At 48.7% G+C, this 20256-nt stretch overlaps 1 protein-coding gene across 1 annotated transcript in view; it reads left to right on the top strand.

The window, feature by feature from the left end:
• Positions 1-20256, top strand: part of MALRD1 (MAM and LDL receptor class A domain containing 1) — a 1363691-nt gene that overhangs the window by 1334318 nt on the left and 9117 nt on the right. The window contains exon 38 of the mRNA XM_063925153.1: positions 18908-18986. Within this exon, the coding sequence (XP_063781223.1) occupies positions 18908-18986 (79 nt within the window). The remainder of the gene's footprint in view (positions 1-18907; positions 18987-20256) is intronic.

Here is a 20256-nt window from a genome sequence, read left to right on the forward strand (position 1 = left end):
AAGCCGGACGGCTCGGTAAGACCTATTCTAAATCTGAAATCTTTGAACCTGTACATACAAAAATTCAAGTTCAAGATGGAGTCACTCAGAGCAGTGATAGCGAATCTGGAAGAAGGGGACTTTATGGTGTCCCTGGACATCAAGGATGCTTACCTACATGTCCCAATTTGCCCTTCACACCAAGGGTACCTCAGGTTCGTGGTGCAAAACTGTCATTATCAGTTTCAGACGCTGCCGTTTGGATTGTCCACGGCACCTCGGGTCTTTACCAAGGTAATGGCCGAGATGATGTTTCTTCTGCGAAGAAAAGGCGTATTAATTATCCCTTACTTGGACGATCTCCTGATAAGGGCAAGGTCCAGAGAACAGCTGGAAGACGTAGTAGCACTAACCCAAGTAGTGCTGCAACTGCACGGTTGATTCTGAATTTTCCAAAATCTCAATTGAACCCGACGACACGTCTGCTGTTCCTGGGAATGATTCTGGACACGGTTCAGAAAAAGGTGTTTCTTCCGGAGGAGAAAGCCAGGGAGTTATCCGAACTTGTCAGGAACCTCCTAAAACCAGGAAAAGTGTCTGTGCATCAATGCACAAGAGTCCTGGGAAAGATGGTGGCTTCTTACGAAGCGATTCCATTCGGCAGATTCCACGCACGAACTTTTCAGTGGGATCTGCTGGACAAATGGTCCGGATCGCATCTGCAGATGCATCAGCGGATAACCTTATCGCCACGGACAAGGGTGTCTCTTCTGTGGTGGTTGCAGAGTGCTCATCTGTTAGAGGGCCGCAGATTCGGCATACAGGACTGGGTCCTGGTGACCACGGATGCCAGTCTGAGAGGCTGGGGAGCGGTCACACAGGGAAGAAACTTCCAGGGAGTATGGTCAAGCCTGGAGATGTCTCTTCACATAAATATACTGGAGCTAAGAGCGATTTACAATGCTCTAAGCCTGGCAAAACCCCTGCTTCAGGGTCAGCCGGTGTTGATCCAGTCGGACAACATCATTGCAGTCGCCCACGTAAACAGACAGGGCGGCACAAGAAGCAGGGGAGCAATGGCAGAAGCTGCAAAGATTCTTCGCTGGGCGGAAGATCATGTGATAGCACTGTCAGCAGTGTTCATTCCGGGAGTGGACAACTGGGAAGCAGACTTCCTCAGCAGACACGATCTACACCCGGGAGAGTGGGGACTTCATCCAGAAGTCTTCCACATGATTGTGAACCGTTGGGAAAAACCAAAGGTGGATATGATGGCGTCTCGCCTCAACAAAAAACTGGACAGGTATTGCGCCAGGTCAAGAGACCCTCAGGCAATAGCTGTGGACGCTCTGGTAACACCGTGGGTGTTCCAGTCAGTGTATGTGTTTCCTCCTCTGCCTCTCATACCAAAAGTACTGAGAATTATACGGCAAAGGGGAATAAGAACGATACTCGTGGCTCCGGATTGGCCAAGAAGAACTTGGTACCCGGAACTTCAGGAGATGCTCACGGAAGATCCGTGGCTTCTACCTCTAAGACGGGACCTGCTTCAGCAGGGACCGTGTCTATTCCAAGACTTACCGCGGCTGCGTTTGACGGCATGGCGGTTGAACGCCGAATTCTAAGGGAAAAAGGCATTCCGGAAGAGGTCATTCCTACACTGGTAAAAGCCAGGAAGGAGGTGACTGCACAACATTATCACCGCATTTGGAGAAAATATGTTGCGTGGTGTGAGGCCAGGAAGGCCCCCACGGAGGAATTTCAACTGGGTCGATTCCTACATTTCCTGCAAACAGGATTGTCTATGGGCCTCAAATTGGGGTCCATTAAGGTTCAAATTTCGGCCCTGTCGATTTTCTTCCAGAAAGAATTGGCTTCAGTTCCTGAAGTCCAGACTTTTGTAAAAGGAGTACTACATATACAGCCCCCGGTTGTGCCCCCAGTGGCTCCGTGGGACCTTAATGTAGTTTTGGATTTTCTCAAATCCCATTGGTTTGAGCCACTCAAATCGGTGGATTTGAAATATCTTACGTGAAAAGTAACCATGCTACTGGCCCTGGCTTCAGCCAGGAGAGTATCAGAATTGGCGGCTTTATCGTATAAAAGCCCATATCTGATTTTCCATTCGGACAGGGCAGAACTGCGGACGCGTCCTCAGTTTCTGCCTAAGGTGGTGTCAGCGTTTCACCTGAACCAGCCTATTGTGGTGCCTGCGGCTACTAGCGATTTGGAGGATTCCAAGTTGCTGGACGTTGTCCGGGCATTGAAAATATATATTTCAAGGACGGCTGGAGTCAGAAAATCTGACTCGCTGTTTATACTGTATGCACCCAACAAGCTGGGTGCTCCTGCTTCTAAGCAGACGATTGCTCGTTGGATTTGTAGCACAATTCAACTTGCACATTCTGTGGCAGGCCTGCCACAGCCTAAATCTGTCAAGGCCCATTCCACAAGGAAGGTGGGCTCATCCTGGGCGGCTGCCCGAGGGGTCTCGGCATTACAACTCTGCCGAGCAGCTACGTGGTCGGGGGAGAACACGTTTGTAAAATTCTACAAATTTGATACCCTGGCTAAAGAGGACCTGGAGTTCTCTCATTCGGTGCTGCAGAGTCATCCGCACTCTCCCGCCCGTTTGGGAGCTTTGGTATAATCCCCATGGTCCTGACGGAGTCCCAGCATCCACTAGGACGTCAGAGAAAATAAGATTTTACTTACCGATAAATCTATTTCTTGTAGTCCGTAGTGGATGCTGGGCGCCCATCCCAAGTGCGGATTGTCTGCAATACTTGTACATAGTTATTGTTACAAAAAAATCGGGTTGTTATTGTTGTGAGCCGTCTGTTCAGAGGCTCCTACGTTTGTCATACTGTTAACTGGGTTCAGATCACAAGTTGTACGGTGTGATTGGTGTGGCTGGTATGAGTCTTACCCGGGATTCAAAATCCTTCCTTATTGTGTACGCTCGTCCGGGCACAGTATCCTAACTGAGGCTTGGAGGAGGGTCATAGGGGGAGGAGCCAGTGCACACCACCTGATCCTAAAGCTTTATTTTTGTGCCCTGTCTCCTGCGGAGCCGCTAATCCCCATGGTCCTGACGGAGTCCCAGCATCCACTACGGACTACGAGAAATAGATTTATCGGTAAGTAAAATCTTATTATTTCTTGTTTAAAACTTTGGGTTACTCAGCATACCCTTAGATTAAGGGTCCAACAGGCAGGATGCTTGGTCACATATCTGATGAGTTCACCTTTAAACACACTGTCCAGAAATCCAAAGTAGAGTGCTCCAGTTTTGTTCACGACATTTTACCAGGGTCAACGTTTCGGTCCTCAGTAGGATCTATATCAAGACCACAGAATTCCAAGCAACAAAGAAAGGACATATTTACTGGTGTGTCTATGATAGGTGCACTCTGTGAGTCAAGGGGGGCCCACACAGGACAGTATCCACCCATTCAGTATATACCATACCTCACAACATCCCTTTCGGCGGGATAGTCATGCTTTTCGCGGACTGTCCCTCCGTCCCAACCAGGGGCCGTAGTGTCCGTGGGGAGAAACGTTCAGGGGGGCACTCTCACCGCTGCTCTCGTAGCATAGTAGAGTAGCAGGTGATGGTATGCCATGCACATTCACATGGAATCTTTTCACAGTGGAGAGAATGCCTGGGGCAGCGCAGCATTTCTGGGATTCTGAAAACGCCCCTAGAGTAATGAAAACAGGGGCTTGCCGCAAGACCACACCCACTTCTCTTGAGACCACGCCCTGATGTAAAACTTCTAAATGTTGACAGGTATACCCTGCACCCCTACCCGCATTCAGGAGACAGTCACCGGCCGGCTGGTGAGTTTCATGCAATCGACCAGTGTGCCATCACTTATTCAATAAACCAAACTACCTGGTTAAGCCACTGGTCTTGTTATTGGGTCACGTACAAATTCCGCTGCTGTGTGCATTACTCTGCAAATCACCACTTTACACACATTCCCAACAACACAAACTCTGCAAGGTTTACTATTTTCCTTCTTGCTTGTCAGCATCACTTTTTCAAGTGCTATAAGACTGCAAAACAACTTTATTCTCTAGAACAGCACTGTCCAAGTGGTGGCCCCTAGGTAAGATGAGGTCCACCAAAGCTTTTGTTCCTTTGGCTTCTGAGCAGCAATCAGCCTGAAAACATTTACTCGTAACAGATATGTCCGCTATATATGGGATATGGACAGGATAGTGGAAAGGAAAGTGGTTGGGACAGCTTAGTGCTTCACAAGCGTGACCGTGACCATCTATGAAGTATGGGTGTAGCATTACTGGGGTGTTTTGCTTGTTTTGTCGACATTTATCATGTCTTAAGGTCTGGTAGTCAGCCGACATGGGTGATCATTCCGAGTTGTTCGCTCGTTGCCGTTTTTCGCAGCACAGCGATTAGGTGGAAAATGCGCATGGTACGCTAATTTAACACAAAACTTTGGAGATTTACACAAGCTCGAGCAACGTTTTTTCAACGCTCAAGTGATCGTAGTGTGATTGACAGGAAGTGGGTGTTTCTGGGCGGCAACTCTGTGTTTTCAGGGAGTGTGTTAAAAAAACGCAGGCATGCCAGGTAAAAATGCAGGCGTGGCTGGAGAAACGGGGGAGTGGCTGGCCGAACGCAGGGCGTGTTTGTGATGTCAAACCAGGAACTAAACGGACTGAGGTGATCGCAGTCTAGGAGTAGGTCTGGAGCTACTCAGAAGCTGCAAGGAATTATTTAGTAGCAGTTCTGCTAATCTTTCATTCGCTATTCTGCTAAGCTAAGATACACTCCCAGAGGGCGGCGGCCTAGCGTGTGCAATGCTGCTAAACGCAGCAAGCGAGCGAACAACTCGGAATGACCACCATGTAGTCATATGCTACCCCGAACCCCCAACCCCCAGTGCCCAACTCTAAACCTCCCTCACACAGCCATACCCTAACGCTTCCCTTTAGCAGCCTAACCCGAATGTCACCATTGAGCAGAATGTTGACATTGTGAACAAGTCAACAGTTTGCAGATGTCAACATGTTCCATGTCAACATTTCAATAATGTTGACATTATGACTGTCAACACGGTGACTACAGGGGCATAACTAGTCATTTGGGGACCCTTGGCCACTTTACAGCTCTCTCCCCCCTTCTATCTCTCCTCTGGTCGGGAAGCTCGGTCGGTAGCTCATGAAACCTGATACTTTTGTATCTTCCTGCACTGCGTACTGTACCTGCTCACATTCTTGTTGCCTGGCTCTGCTACTGCACAAGAACGAGAGCTAGTGATGTCACTGTGCTCCGGCCAGGGGGGCCCACTGGCAGAGGGGGACCCGGGGTACAGTATGCCCTACATCCCCCCCTTAATCTGGCTATGCCTTAGCAGCAGATTTTACCCATTAGCTAAGAACTGTGGGCATTAATAGATGCCCAACGGAACATTGGATTAAGGCCGCATTTTTCAGTTTTCAGGCTCAGATGTCTTTTAACTAATATATGTGTCATTCAGAGACACAGCAGAAATGTACATTTTATGTGAAAATACATGAAAGTGGAGAGTATCTTTGGGCGGGTTGCTGCATATTGCTTTGCCCACAGCTACCCAGTCTGATTAGTGTGCAGCTAGCGTCTAGACAGTACACTCCAGTAGATGTCGGTAATTACACCATATTTCATGAGCACTTAGTAAACTACATCAGCCATTTATGAAAACTGTGAGACCAGTGGCATAACTAGAAATTTCTTTTACGTCCTAGAGGATGCTGGGGACTCCGTAAGGACCATGGGGTATAGACGGGCTCCGCAGGAGACATGGGCACTATAAAGAACTTTAGATGGGTGTGCACTGGCTCCTCCCTCTATGCCCCTCCTCCAAACCTCAGTTAGATCCTGTGCCCAGAGGAGACTGGGTGCATTACAGGGGAGCTCTCCTGAGTTTCTCTGAAAAAGAATTTTGTTAGGTTTTTTTATTTTCAGGGAGCACTGCTGGCAACAGGCTCCCTGCATCGTGGGACTGAGGAGAGAGAAGCAGACCTACTTAAATGATAGGCTCTGCTTCTTAGGCTACTGGACACCATTAGCTCCAGAGGGTCGGAACACAGGTCTCACCCTCGCCGTTCGTCCCGGAGCCGCGCCGCCGTCCTCCTCGCAGAGCCGGAAGATAGAAGCCGGGTGAGTATTAGAAGAAAGAAACTTCAAAGGCGGCAGAAGACTTCAGATCTTCTCTGAGGTAACGCGCAGCGGTACCGCTGCGCGCCATTGCTCCCACACACAACACACACTGCAGGCACTGATGGGTGCAGGGCGCAGGGGGGGCGCCCTGGACAGCAATAAACCTCTAGGACTGGCTGATATAGTTATATAGGCTGCGGAGGCAGTAGATTATACAATACCCCGCCAGTATTAAAAATTTGAGCGGGACCAAAGCCCGCCGCTGAGGGGGCGGAGCTTGATCCCACAGCACTAACCAGCGCCATTTTCTCCACAGCACTTCAGAAGCTGGCTCCCTGGACTCTCCCCTGCTGAACACGGTGACAGAGGGCAAAAACGAGGGGGGGGGGGGCACTTGTAAGGCGCAGTGAGTGTATATATATATATATATATAATTATATAAGAGCGCTGTTTATCTGGGAATTTTGTTTCCAGTGTCAGTTGGCGCTGGGTGTGTGCTGGCATACTCTCTCTCTGTCTCTCCAAAGGGCCTTATTGGGGAACTATCTCCATATAAATATATCCCTGTGTGTGTGCGGGTGTCGGTACGCGTGTGTCGGCATGTCTGAAGCGGAAGGCTCATCTAAGGAGGAGGTGGAGCAGATGATTGTGGTGTCTCCGTCGGCAACGCCGACACATGATTGGTTGGACATGTGGAATGTTTTAAATGCAAATGTGACTTTATTACATAAGAGATTGGACAAAGCAGAGTCCAGGGATAATACAGGGAGTCAATCAATGGCTTTGATGGTGTCACAGGGCCCTTCAGGGTCTCAAAAATGTCCCCTATCCCAAATAGCAGACACTGATACCGACACGGATTCTGACTCCAGTGTCGACTACGATGATGCAAGGTTACACCCAAGGGTGGCCAAAAGTATTCATTATATGATTATTGCAATAAAAGAGGTTTTGCATATCACAGATGACCCCTCTGTCCCTGACACGAGGGTACACATGTTTAAGGAAAAGAAACCTGAGGTAACGTTTCCCCCATCTCATGAGCTGAACGCGTTATTTGAAAAGGCTTGGGAAACTCCAGACAAAAAACTGCAGATTCCCAAAAGAATTATTATGGCGTATCCTTTCCCTGCACAGGACAGGGTACGGTGGGAATCCTCGCCCAGGGTGGAGAAGGCTTTAACATGCTTATCCAAGAAGGTGGCGCTACCGTCTCCAGACACGGCAGCCCTCAAGGATCCTGCTGATCGCAGACAGGAAACGACTTTAAAATCTATTTATACACATACGGGTGCTTTGCTCAGACCGGCAATAGCATCGGCTTGGGTTTGTAGCGCGGTAGCAGCTTGGACAGATACCTTGTCAGCTGATATTGATACCCTAGATAGGGATACCATTTTATTGACCTTAGGTCACATCAAAGACGCAGTCTTATATATGAGAGACGCTTAGAGAGACGTTGGGCTACTAGGTTCGAGGGCCAACGCCATGGCGATCTCGGCTAGGCGAGCACTGTGGACCCGCCAATGGACAGGTGATGCCGACTCAAAGAGGCATATGGAAGTTTTGCCTTACACGGGTGAGGTTTTATTTGGGGAAGGTCTCGCGGACCTGGTTTCCACAGCTACCGCGGGTAAATCTACTTTCTCTAACGTCCTAAGTGGATGCTGGGGACTCCGTCAGGACCATGGGGATTAGCGGCTCCGCAGGAGACAGGGCACAAAAATAAAGCTTTAGGATCAGGTGGTGTGCACTGGCTCCTCCCCCTATGACCCTCCTCCAAGCCCCAGTTAGGTTTTTGTGCCCGTCCGAGCAGGGTGCAATCTAGGTGGCTCTCCTAAAGAGCTGCTTAGAAAAAGTTTTTTAGGTTTTTTATTTTCAGTGAGTCCTGCTGGCAACAGGCTCACTGCATCGAGGGACTTAGGGGAGAGAATTTCAACTCACCTGCGTGCAGGATGGATTGGATTCTTAGGCTACTGGACACCATTAGCTCCAGAGGGAGTCGGAACACAGGTCTCACCCTGGGGTTCGTCCCGGAGCCGCGCCGCCGACCCCCCTTGCAGATGCCGAAGTTGAAGAGGTCCAGAGGTCCAGAAACAGGCGGCAGAAGACTTTCAGTCTTCATAAGGTAGCGCACAGCACTGCAGCTGTGCGCCATTGTTGTCAGCACACTTCATACCAGCGGTCACTGAGGGTGCAGGGCGCTGGGGGGGGCGCTCTGGGCAGCAATGTATTATACCTTTTGTATGGCTAAAATACATCACATATAGCCCTTGAGGCTATATGGATGTATTTAACCCCTGCCAGATCTCACAAACTCCGGGAGAAGAACCCGCCGTTTTAGGGGGCGGGGCCTATTCTCCTCAGCACACGGCACCATTTTCCTGCTCAGCTCTGCTGAGAGGAAGGCTCCCAGGCTCTCCCCTGCACTGCACTACAGAAACAGGGTTAAAACAGAGAGGGGGGGCACTTATTTGGCGATATGATTACATATGTGAAAATGCTATAAGGGAAAACACTTGTATAAGGGGTTGTCCCTGTATAATTATAGCGTTTTTGGTGTGTGCTGGCAAACTCTCCCTCTGTCTCCCCAAAGGGCTAGTGGGGTCCTGTCCTCTATCAGAGCATTCCCTGTGTGTGTGCTGTGTGTCGGTACGTGTGTGTCGACATGTAGGAGGACGATGTTGGTGAGGAGGCGGAGCAAATTGCCTGTATGGGTGATGTCACTCTCTAGGGAGTCGACACCGGAATGGATGGCTTATTTAGGAATTACGTGATAATGTCAACACGATGCAAGGTCGGTTGACGACATGAGACGGCCGGCAAACAAATTAGTACCTGTCCAGGCGTCTCAGACACCGTCAGGGGCTTGTAAAAACGCCCATTTACCTCAATTGGTCGACACAGACACGGACACTGACTTCAGTGTCGACGGTGAAGAAACAAACGTATTTTCCTTTAGGGCCACACGTTACATGTTAAGGGCAATGAAGGAGGTGTTACATATTTCTGATACTACAAGTACCACAAATAAGGGTATTATGTAGGGTGGGAATAATCTACTTGTAGTTTTTCCTGAATCAGATAAATTAAAGTGTGTGATGATACGTGGGTTTCCTCCGATGGAAAATTATTGGAGGTATACCTTTTCCCGCCAGAAGTGAGGGCGAGTTGGGAAACACACCTTAGGGTGGATAAGGCGCTCACACGCTTATAAAAACAAGTGGCGTTACCGTCGCCAGATACGGCCGCCCTCAAGGAGCCAGCTGATAGGAAGCTGAAAAATATCCTAAGAAGTATATACACACATACTGGTGTTATACTACGACCAGCAATCGCCTCAGCCTGGATGTGCAGCGCTGGGGGGGCTTGGTTGGATTTCCTGACTGAAAATATTGATACCCTTGACAGGAACAATATTTTATTGACTATAGAGCATTTTAAGGATGCATTTCTATATATGCGAGATGCGCAGAGGGATATTTGCATTCTGGCATCAAGAGTAGATGTGATGTCCATATCTGCCAGACGATGTTTATAGACACGACAGTGGTCAGGTGATGCAGATTCCAGACGGCACATGGAAGTATTGCCGTATAAAGGGGCGATCCATCGGACCTGGTGGCCATGGCAACAGCTGGAAAATCCACTTTTGTTACCCCAAGTCACATCTCAGCAGAAAAGGACACAGTCTTTTCAGTCTCAGTCCTTTCGTACCCATAAAGGCAGGCGGGCAAAAGGCCAGTCATATCTGCCCAGGGTTAGAGGAAAGGGAAGAAGACTGCAGCAGGCAGCCCATTCCCAGGAACAGAAGTCCTCCACAGCTTCTGCCAAGTCCGCAGCATGACGCTGGGGCCATACAAGCGGACTCAGGTGCGGTGGGGGGTCATCTCAAGAGTTTCAGCACGCAGTGGGCTCACTCGCAAGTGGACTCCTGGATCCTACACGTAGTATCCCAGGTGTACATTGGAAATTCGAGACGTCTTCCCCTCACAAGTTCCTGAAGTCTGCTTTACCAACGTCTCCCTCCGACAGGGAGGCAGTATTGGAAAAAAATTCACAGGCTGTATTCCCAGCACGTGATAATCAAAGTACCCCTCCTACAACAAGGGAAGGGGTATTATTCCACAATATATTGTGGTACTGAAGCCAAACGGCTCGGTGAGATCTAAAAGATTTGAACAATTACATACAAGGGTTCAAATCAAGATGGAGTCACTCAGAGCAGTGATAGCGAACCAGGACGATATGGTGTCACTGGATATCAGGGACGCTTACCTACAAGTCCAAATTTTGCCTTTCTCACCAAGGGTATCTCAGGTTCGTGGTACAGAACTGTCACTATCAGTTCAGACGCTGCCGTTTGGATTGTCCACGGCACCCCGGGTCTTTACCAAGGTAATGGCCGAAATGATGATTCTTCCTAAAAGAAATATGGACGCTTTCCTGATAAGGGCAAGGTCCAGAGAACAGTTGGCGGTCGGAGTAGCACTATCTCAAGTAGTTCTACGACAGCACGAGTGGATTCTAAATATTCCAAAATCGCAGCTTTTTCCGACGACACGTCTAATGTTCCTAGGGATGATTCTGGACACAGTCCAGAAAAGGATGTTTTCTCCCGGAGAAGAAAGCCAGGGAGTTATCCGAGCTAGTCAGGAACCTCCTAAAACCAGGAAAAGTATCAGTGCATCATTGCACAAAGGGTCCTGTGAAAAATGGTGGTTTCTTACAAAGCGATCCCATTCGGTAGATTTCACGCAAGAACCTTTCAGTGGGATCTGCTGGGAAAATGGTCCGGATCGCATCTTCAGATGCATCAGCGGATAACCCTGTCTCCAAGGACAAGGGTGTTTCTTCTGCGGTGGCTGCAGAGTGCTCATCTATGAAAGGGCCGCAGATTCGGCATTCAGGACTGGGTCCTGGTGACCACGGATGCCAGCCTGAGTGGCTGGGGAGCAGTCACACAAGGAAAACATTTCCAGGAAGTGTGATCAAGTCTGGAGACTTCTCTCCACATAAATATACTGGAGCTAAGGCCAATTTACAAGGCTCTAAGCTTAGCAAGACCTCTGCTTCAAGGTCAGCCGGTATTGATCCAGTGGGACAACATCACAGCAGTCGCCCACGAAAACAGGGCGGCACAAGAAGCAGGAGGGAAATGGCAGAAACTGCAAGGATTCTTCGCTGGGCGAAAAATCATGTGATAACACTCTCAGCAGTGTTAATTCCGGGAGTGGAAAACTGGGAAGCAGACTTCCTCAGCATAACCTCCACCCGGGAGAGTGGGGACTTCAGCGGGAAGTCTTCCACATGATTGTAAACCGTTGGGAAAAACCAAAGGTGGACATGATGGCGTCCCGCCTGAACACAGATATTGCGCCAGGTCAAGGGACCCTCAGGCAATAGCGGTGGACGCTCTGGTAACACTGTGGGTGTACCAGTCATGGTATGTGTTCCCTCCTATGCATCTCATACCAAAAGTACTGAGAATCAAGGAGATGAGTAAGAACGATACTCGTGGTTCCGGATGGGTCAAGAAGGACTTGGTACCCGGAATTTCAAGAGATTCTCACGGAAGAACCGTGGCCTCTACCTTTAAGAAGGGACCTGCTCCAGCAGGGGCCTTGTCTGTTCCAAGGCTTGCCGCGGCTGCGTTTGACGACATGGCAGTTGAACGCCGGATCCTGAAAGGGCATTCCAGATGAAGTCATCCCTACCCTGGTCGAAGCCAGGAAGGATGTAACCGCAAAACATTTTCACCGCAATTGGCGAAAATATGTTGCGTGGTGTGAGGCCAAGAAGGTCCCTACAGAGGAATTCAAACTGGGTCGTTTCCTACATTTCCTGAAAACAGGACTGTCTATGGGCCTAAAATTAGGGTCCATTAAGGTTCAAATTTCGACCCTGTCAAATTTATTCCAGAAAGAACTGGCTTCAGTGCCTGAAGTTCAGACGTTTGTAAAAGGGGTACTGCATATACAGCCTCCTTTTGTGCCCCCAGTGGCACCTTGGGATCTCAATGTTGTTTTGAGTTTCCTAAAGTCACATTGGTTTGATCCACTCACCACTGTGGACTTAAAATATTTCACATGGAAGGTGAAGATTCTATTAGCCCTGGCTTCAGCCAGGCGTGTGTCAGAATGGCCGGCTTTATCATATAAAAGCCCTTACTTAATTTTTCATTCTGACAGGGCAAGATTGAGGACTCGTCCTCAATTTCTCCTTAAGGTGTTTTCTGTTTTTCACATGAACCAACCTATTGTGGTACCTGCGGCTACTAGGGACTTGGAGGACTCCAAGTTACTTGACGTTGTCAGGGCCCTGAAAATATATGTTTCCAGGACGACTGGAGTCAGAAAATCTGACTCGCTGTTTAGTCTGTATGCACCCAACAAGATGGGTGCTCCTGCTTCTAAACAGACGATTGCTCGCTGGATTTGTAGTACAATTCAGCTTGCTCATTCTGTGGCAGGCTTGCCACAGACAAAATCAGAAAAAGCCCATTCCACAAGGAAGTGGGCTCATCTTGGGCGACTGCCTGAGGGGTCTCGGCTTTACAACTTTGCTGAGCATTTACTTGGTCAGGGGCAAACACGTTTGCTAAATTCTACAAATTTGATACCCTGGCTGAGGAGGACATGGAGTCTCTCATTCGGTGCTGCAGGGTCATCCGCACTCTCCCGCCCGTTTGGGAGCTTTGGTATAATCCCCATGGTCCTGACGGAGTCCCCAGCATCCACTTAGGACGTTAGAGAAAATAAGAATTTACTTACCGATAATTCTATTTCTCGTAGTCCGTAGTGGATGCTGGGCGCCCATCCCAAGTGCGGATTGTCTGCAATACTTGTACATAGTTATTGTTACAAAAAAATCGGGTTGTTATTGTTGTGAGCCGTCTGTTCAGAGGCTCCTACGTTTTGTCATACTGTTAACTGGGTTCAGATCACAAGTTGTACGGTGTGATTGGTGTGGCTGGTATGAGTCTTACCCGGGATTCAAGATCCTTCCTTATTGTGTACGCTCGTCCGGGCACAGTATCCTAACTGAGGCTTGGAGGAGGGTCATAGGGGGAGGAGCCAGTGCACACCACCTGATCCTAAAGCTTTATTTTTGTGCCCTGTCTCCTGCGGAGCCGCTAATCCCCATGGTCCTGACGGAGTCCCCAGCATCCACTACGGACTACGAGAAATAGAATTATCGGTAAGTAAATTCTTATTTTTTTGCCTTATGTTCCCCCACAGCAAAAGAAAACACCACAGTATCAGATGCAGTCCTTTCGGTTGCATAAGTCCAGAAGAGGTCGGGGCTCTTCCTTCCTCACCAGAGGTAAGGGTAGAGGGAAAAGAATGCCTGCTACGGCTAGTTCCCAGGAGCAGAAGTCCTCCCCGGCTTCTGCTAAATCCACCGCATGACGCTGGGGCTCCACTGAGGGAGTCCGCGCCGGTGGGGGCACGTCTTCGACTCTTCAGCCACGTCTGGGTTCAGTCGGACGTGGGTCCTTGGGCGATGGAAATTGTATCCCAAGGCTACAAGCTGGAATTCGAAGACGTGCCTCCTCGCCGATTCTTCAAATCGGCTTTACCAGCTTCTCCCCCAGAGAGGGAGATAGTTCTAGCTGCAGTTCAAAAGCTGTGTCAACAGCAAGTGATTATCAAGATTCCCCTAATACAACAAGGAAAGGGGTACTATTCAACCCTGTTTGTGGTCCCGAAACCGGATGGCTCGGTCAGACCCATTCTAAATTTAAAATCCCTAAACCTGTACTTAAAAAGGTTCAAGTTCAAGATGGAATCGCTCAGGGCAGTTATCTCCAGCCTGGAAGGGGGGGATTTTATGGTGTCACTAGACATAAATGATGCATACCTTCACGTCTCCATATATCCTACTCATCAGGCATACCTGAGATTCGCTGTACAGGACTGTCATTACCATTTTCAGACGTTGCCGTTTGGGCTTTCCACGGCCCCGAGGGTTTTCACCAAGACAATGGCGGAAATGATGGTGCTCCTACCCAGGCAAGAAGTCACAATTATCCCGTACTTGGACGATCTCCTGATAAAAGCGAGATCAAAGGAACAGTTGCAGAAAAGCGTGTCGCTCTCCCTGAGAGTGCTGCAGCAGCATGGCTGGATTCTAAATCTACCAAAGTCACAGTTGGTTCCAACGACTCGGCTGTCTTTCTTAGGCATGATTCTGGACACAGAACAAAAGAGGGTTTTTCTCCCGATGGAAAAATCCCAGGAACTCCAGAACATGGTTAGAGACCTGTTAAAACCGAAAAGAGTGTCAGTCCATCAATGCACTCGAGTACTGGGGAAAATGGTGGCGACCTACGAGCTCATCCCCTTCGGCAGGTTTCATGCGAGGACTTTTCAGTGGAACCTTCTGGGCAAGTGGTCCGGGTCCCATCTTCAAATACATCAGAAAATAACCCTGTCCCCCAGGGCCAGGGTGTCTCTCCTGTGGTGGCTGCAGAGTGCTCACCTTCTAGAGGGTCGCAGGTTCGGCATTCACGACTGGGTTCTGGTGACCACGGACGCGAGTTTCCAAAGATGGGGAGCAGTCACACAAGGAAGGAACTTTCAGAGACTATGGTCAAGCCAGGAGGCTTGTCTACACATCAACATACTGGAACTAAGGGCCATATACAACGGCCTACGACAAGCGGAGAATCTTCTTCGCGACCTACCGGTTCTGATTCAATCAGACAACGTCACAGCCGTGACTCATGTAAACCGTAAGGCGGAACAAGGAGCAGAGTGGCAATGGCGGAAGCCACCAGGATTCTTCGCTGGGCAGAAAATCACGTAAGCGCTCTGTCAGCAGTATTCATTCCGGGAGTGGACAACTGGGAAGCAGACTTCCTCAGCAGACACGATCTCCATCCAGGAGAGTGGGGACTTCATCAAGAAGTTTTTGCTGAGATAACAAGTCTTTGGGGACTTCCTCAAATAGACATGATGGCGTCACGCCTCAACAAGAAGCTTCAGAGGTATTGTGCCAGGTCAAGGGACCCGCAGGCAGTAGCGGTGGACGCCCTGGTGACACCATGGGTGTTTCAGTCGGTCTATGTGTTCCCTCCTCTTCCTCTCATCTCAAAAATATTGAGAATCGTAAGACAAAAAAGAGTGCAGACAATACTCATTGTTCCAGATTGGCCTCGAAGGGCCTGGTATTCAAATCTTCAGGAGATGCTCACAGAAGATCCTTGGCCTCTTCCTCTCAGGGAGGACCTGTTGCAGCAGGGGCCCTGCGTGTTCCAAGACTTACCGCGGTTACGTTTGATGGCATGGCGGTTGAACACCGAATCCTAGCTGGTAAAGGTATTCCGGAAAAAGTCATCCCTACTCTGATAAAGGCTAGGAAGGAGGTGACGGCGAAACATTATCACCGTATCTGGAGGAAGTATGTATCTTGGTGTGAAGCCAAGCATGCTCCTACGGAAGATTTCCACTTGGGCCGTTTTCTCCACTTTCTACAGACAGGAGTGGATATGGGCCTAAAGTTAGGCTCCATTAAGGTACAGATTTCGGCCCTATCTATATTCTTCCAGAAGGAATTGGCTTCTCTCCCAGAAGTCCAGACTTTTGTAAAGGGAGTGCTACACATCCAGCCTCCTTTTGTGCTCCCAGTCGCACCATGGGACCTTAACGTGGTGTTACAGTTCCTAAAATCTCACTGGTTTGAGCCTCTTCAAACAGTTGAATTAAAATTTCTCACTTGGAAGGTGGTCATGTTGTTGGCCTTGGCATCTGCAAGGCGGGTGTCCGAATTGGCGGCTTTGTCTCACGAAAACCCCTATCTCATTTTCCATGTGGATAGAGCTGAGTTGAGGACTCGTCCTCAATTTTTGCCTAAGGTGGTGTCATCGTTTCATATGAACCTATTGTGGTGCCTGTGGCTACGGGAGATTTGGAGGATTCCAAGTCTCTTGATGTAGTCAGGGCCTTAAAAATTTACGTAGCCAGGACGGCTCGGATTAGGAAAACAGAGGCACTGTTTGTTCTGTATGCAGCCAACAAGGTTGGCGCTCCTGCTTCTAAGCAGACTATTGCTCGCTGGATCTGTAAAACGATTCAGCAGGCTCATTCTACGGCGGGATTGCCGTTACCAAATTCGGTAAAGGCCCATTCCACTAGGAAGGTGGACTCTTCTTGGGCGGCTGCCCGAGGCGTCTCGGCTTTACAGCTTTGCCGAGCAGCTACTTGGTCGGGTTCAAACACTTTTGCAAAATTCTACAAGTTTGATACCCTGGCTGATGAGGACCTCATGTTTGCTCAATCGGTGCTGCAGAGTCATCCGCACTCTCCCGCCCGTTTTGGAGCTTTGGTATAATCCCCATGGTCCTTACGGAGTCCCCAGCATCCTCTAGGACGTAAGAGAAAATAAGATTTTAAACCTAACGGTAAATCTTTTTCTCCTAGTCCGTAGAGGATGCTGGGCGCCCGTCTCAGTGCGGACATGTTTCTGCATGACTTGTATATAGTTGTTGCTTACATAAGGGTTATGTTACAGTTAAGATCGGTCATTGGCTGATACTGTTTTGTTCATACTGTTAACTGGTTGCGTATATTCCAGGTTATATGGTGTGGGCTGGTATGAATCTTGCCCTTAGATTAACAAAAATCCTTTCCTCGTACTGTCCGTCTCCTCTGGGCACAGTTTCTCTAACTGAGGTTTGGAGGAGGGGCATAGAGGGAGGATCCAGTGCACACCCATCTAAAGTTCTTTATAGTGCCCATGTCTCCTGCGGAGTCCGTCTATACCCCCATGGTCCTTACGGAGTCCCCAGCATCCTCTACGGACTAGGAGAAAAAAATTTACCGGTGGGTTTAAAATCTTATTTTTTCTCCACCAAGCCAAAACATTCTCTGGCGCACCCCCATAATTGCCACTATAAAAGTGATTAATTTGGGCCTGGCCTTGCTAAAAATAGGTGTGGCTTCACTGAAAGGTGCTTGGCATTGCAGGAAAAGACTAACTTTATATCCCATTTTTGCACCCTGCACGCCCAGACATTGGCCACCTCAGGAAAAAAAATAATCCTTATTCATGCCCCTTATATTATTTGTCATTTTTCCTCCTTACAGTAATGTCCAGTATACAAAATTCCACATACTGCAATAGCCCTTAGACATTATGCCACACACCATAATGCCCATTACACAATATACCACACATCGTAATGCCCCTGACACATTATGCCACACACCGTAATGCATGTGACACATTATGCTACACACTCCAATGCCCCTGAGCCATACCACATACAATGCCTGTGACACAGTATACCACACCGTAATGCCTGTGACACATTATGACACACACCGCAATGCCCGTTATACATTATGCCACACACTGCAATACCCATTACACATTAAGCCCTACAGTAAGGCTTCTAATTACTTTTAAATGACCAGCTCATTGCCAGGGGTTTCATACTCTTGGTTCCATGCACAGTGCCAGGGGTTTCATACTCTTGGTTCCATGCACAGTGCCAGGGGTTTCATACTCTTGGTTCCATGCACAGTGCCAGGGGTTTCATACTCTTGGTTCCATGCACAGTGCCAGGGGTTTTCATGATCAGGGTGTCATGCTCATTGCCAGGGTTTTCATGCGCTGGGTGTTATGCTTGTTGCCAGGGTTTTCATGCGCTGGGTTTTATGCTTGTTGCCAGGGGTTTCATGTGCTGGGTGTCATGTTCGTTGCTGGGGGGAGGTGTAATGCTTGTTGCCAGGGATTTCATGAGCTGGGTGTCATGCTTGTTACTAGGGGGTAATGCTTGTTGCTAGTGGTGTGTAATGCTCGTTGCCAAGGGGGTTTCATGCTCGGTGCCAGGGTGCTGCAGCCGCCAGCGTTATGAGCTCCCGGGCGGCACCACTTCCCAGCAATTAGAGTGCTGTGAATGTGAGCCATGGCATAGCCGACAGGGCAGAGGAGCTGAGCAGCGACATGGAGCATCCTTCCCCCATGTACGCAGCTCATCCTCGGGCCACACTACTGCACTGAGAATGCTAAGAAGGCAGCATGGAGCCAGTGCTCCCCAAGCAGCGGGGACCAGAGCCCAGCGCCTCGCTGCCCCCAGTCTCCATCCTCTTGCCTCATGCTGGTCGCCGTCTTTGGGCTGCTGCTGTCAGTACTACACTTGGGGCAGTAGGATGCAGGGCGGCGGGGACCCTGGGGGAGAGCTGCGGCTCACTGCCCTGCCGCTGCACTGCGCCGTCTACATGGGATGCGCTCTGCTGCTCGGCTCCCCCTGTGCCCTGCACTGCTCTGGCACCCCACTGCCCTCCCGGACTTTACCTGAGCCAGAACCCCGGGATAGGTGAGCACTGCCGGGGATCTGTACACTGCTGCTCTGCCTCACAATCATCCCATAGCCACAGTGACGGGCTGACTCTGCCACCCATAGTACGGAAACACTATGATGCTAGAGGTCAAGTATGACCTCTAGGATCTGTCTCCTCTATGGCGGCAGCCTCAGCAGTGGCTGCAGGGGTGGTAGTTACGCCACTGTGTGAGACGGTAAGAGGTGCGGTAACTCATAGTAACCATACAAGAGCTTGCTTTCATTCTGAATCTGTGCAGTAAACTACACGACACACTGATTAGCTACCATGAGATATATATATATATATATATATATATATATATATGAATTGAGAGGACAGACTTTATTACGAATATATGTTTAGACGTCTCTCATATTAAAACTTCATGTGTTAAGATGACTCTGTCTTTCATTTCATTTTCCAGCAGGAAGCATAGAGCCAGTATTACCAGTGGTTTTTCCAATCCGAACTATGCAGGAAGAAGCGTGACGTCTCAGAGCGAGGTACATGAAATCTTTATCAGCCATTACAGTGTGTTCGCTTTGAGCTGTAGAGGAACAGTAGAGTAGTGCTCAGGCTTTTCTCACTCACTTACTGTTTCATGAAGTGCGACTCGGTAATGTATGATATAACGTACTGTATATCAGGATTCTACTGCCCCTTATTCTGGTGACAAGTGGCTTATCTATAGTGGGCGCAGCATGTGTATGTACATGGGCCCCTGGATCATGGGGGCCCACACTGCACACCCTGCAAACATTGTTGCATTTACTTACCTGCCTGCCAGACCATCCCGTGGACTGCCAACAACAATATTATGGTGACACAGATGTGTCCTCATACAGTCGCACCAAACAGGCATGCTGGGTTATGTGAGAATCTTCTAGCGTCTCTGTCCAACTGTGGACTGTAATTATTTATCTCCATCAATAATAATAATTTTATTTATATAGAGCTCTTTCTCCAATAGGACTCGTGTGTGCGATATACTATTCTGTTTTTTGTTTTTGAATTGATGCCGTTAATAAACAGAGCAATCAAAAAAATTGTCCCAGGTGATGTAACATCCATTTGCATTTTTACATATATTTAACTTGTATTGCAGCGCGTTTATTGGGATATTATTTGGTTTCATTTAGCGCACTGGCAGTGCTAATCTACACACTGCTAGTAAAACAAACGCATATCAAATGCTAATGTCACTAGTATGTGGTCTATCGGGGATATTCAGAGTTGTTAGCAAACCAAAAAAGTGGGGCAGATGTAACATGTGCAGAGAGAGTTAGATTTGGGTGAGGTGTGTTCAAACTGAAATCTAAATTGCAGTGTAAAAACAAAGCAGCCAGTATTTTTCCTGCACAGAAAGAATATAACCCACCCAAATCTAACTCTCTCTGCACATATTACATCTGCCCCACCTGCAGTGCAACATGGCTTTGCTCAATTGCTAACTTTTTATGGTTTGCTGACAACTCTGAATAACCCCCTACAGTATGTGCATTTCTACTGCCACTTATGATAGTGTTAAAAAATAGTGGGGTAGATGTATTAACATGTAGAAGGCATAAGGAAGTGATAAACCAGTGATAAAGCAGTGTTAAGTGCAAGGTGATAATGCACCAGCCAATCACTCCCTAACTGTTAATTTACATATGGGAGCTGATTGGCTGGTGTGTTTATCACCTTGCATTTATCACTGGTTTATCACTACCTTATGCCTTCTTCAGGTTAATACATCTGCCCCACTAACTGAAATGCCATTGTGTACAGGGG

This window comes from Pseudophryne corroboree, chromosome 5 (assembly GCF_028390025.1).
Source record: "Pseudophryne corroboree isolate aPseCor3 chromosome 5, aPseCor3.hap2, whole genome shotgun sequence".
Classification (NCBI taxonomy): domain Eukaryota; kingdom Metazoa; phylum Chordata; class Amphibia; order Anura; family Myobatrachidae; genus Pseudophryne; species Pseudophryne corroboree.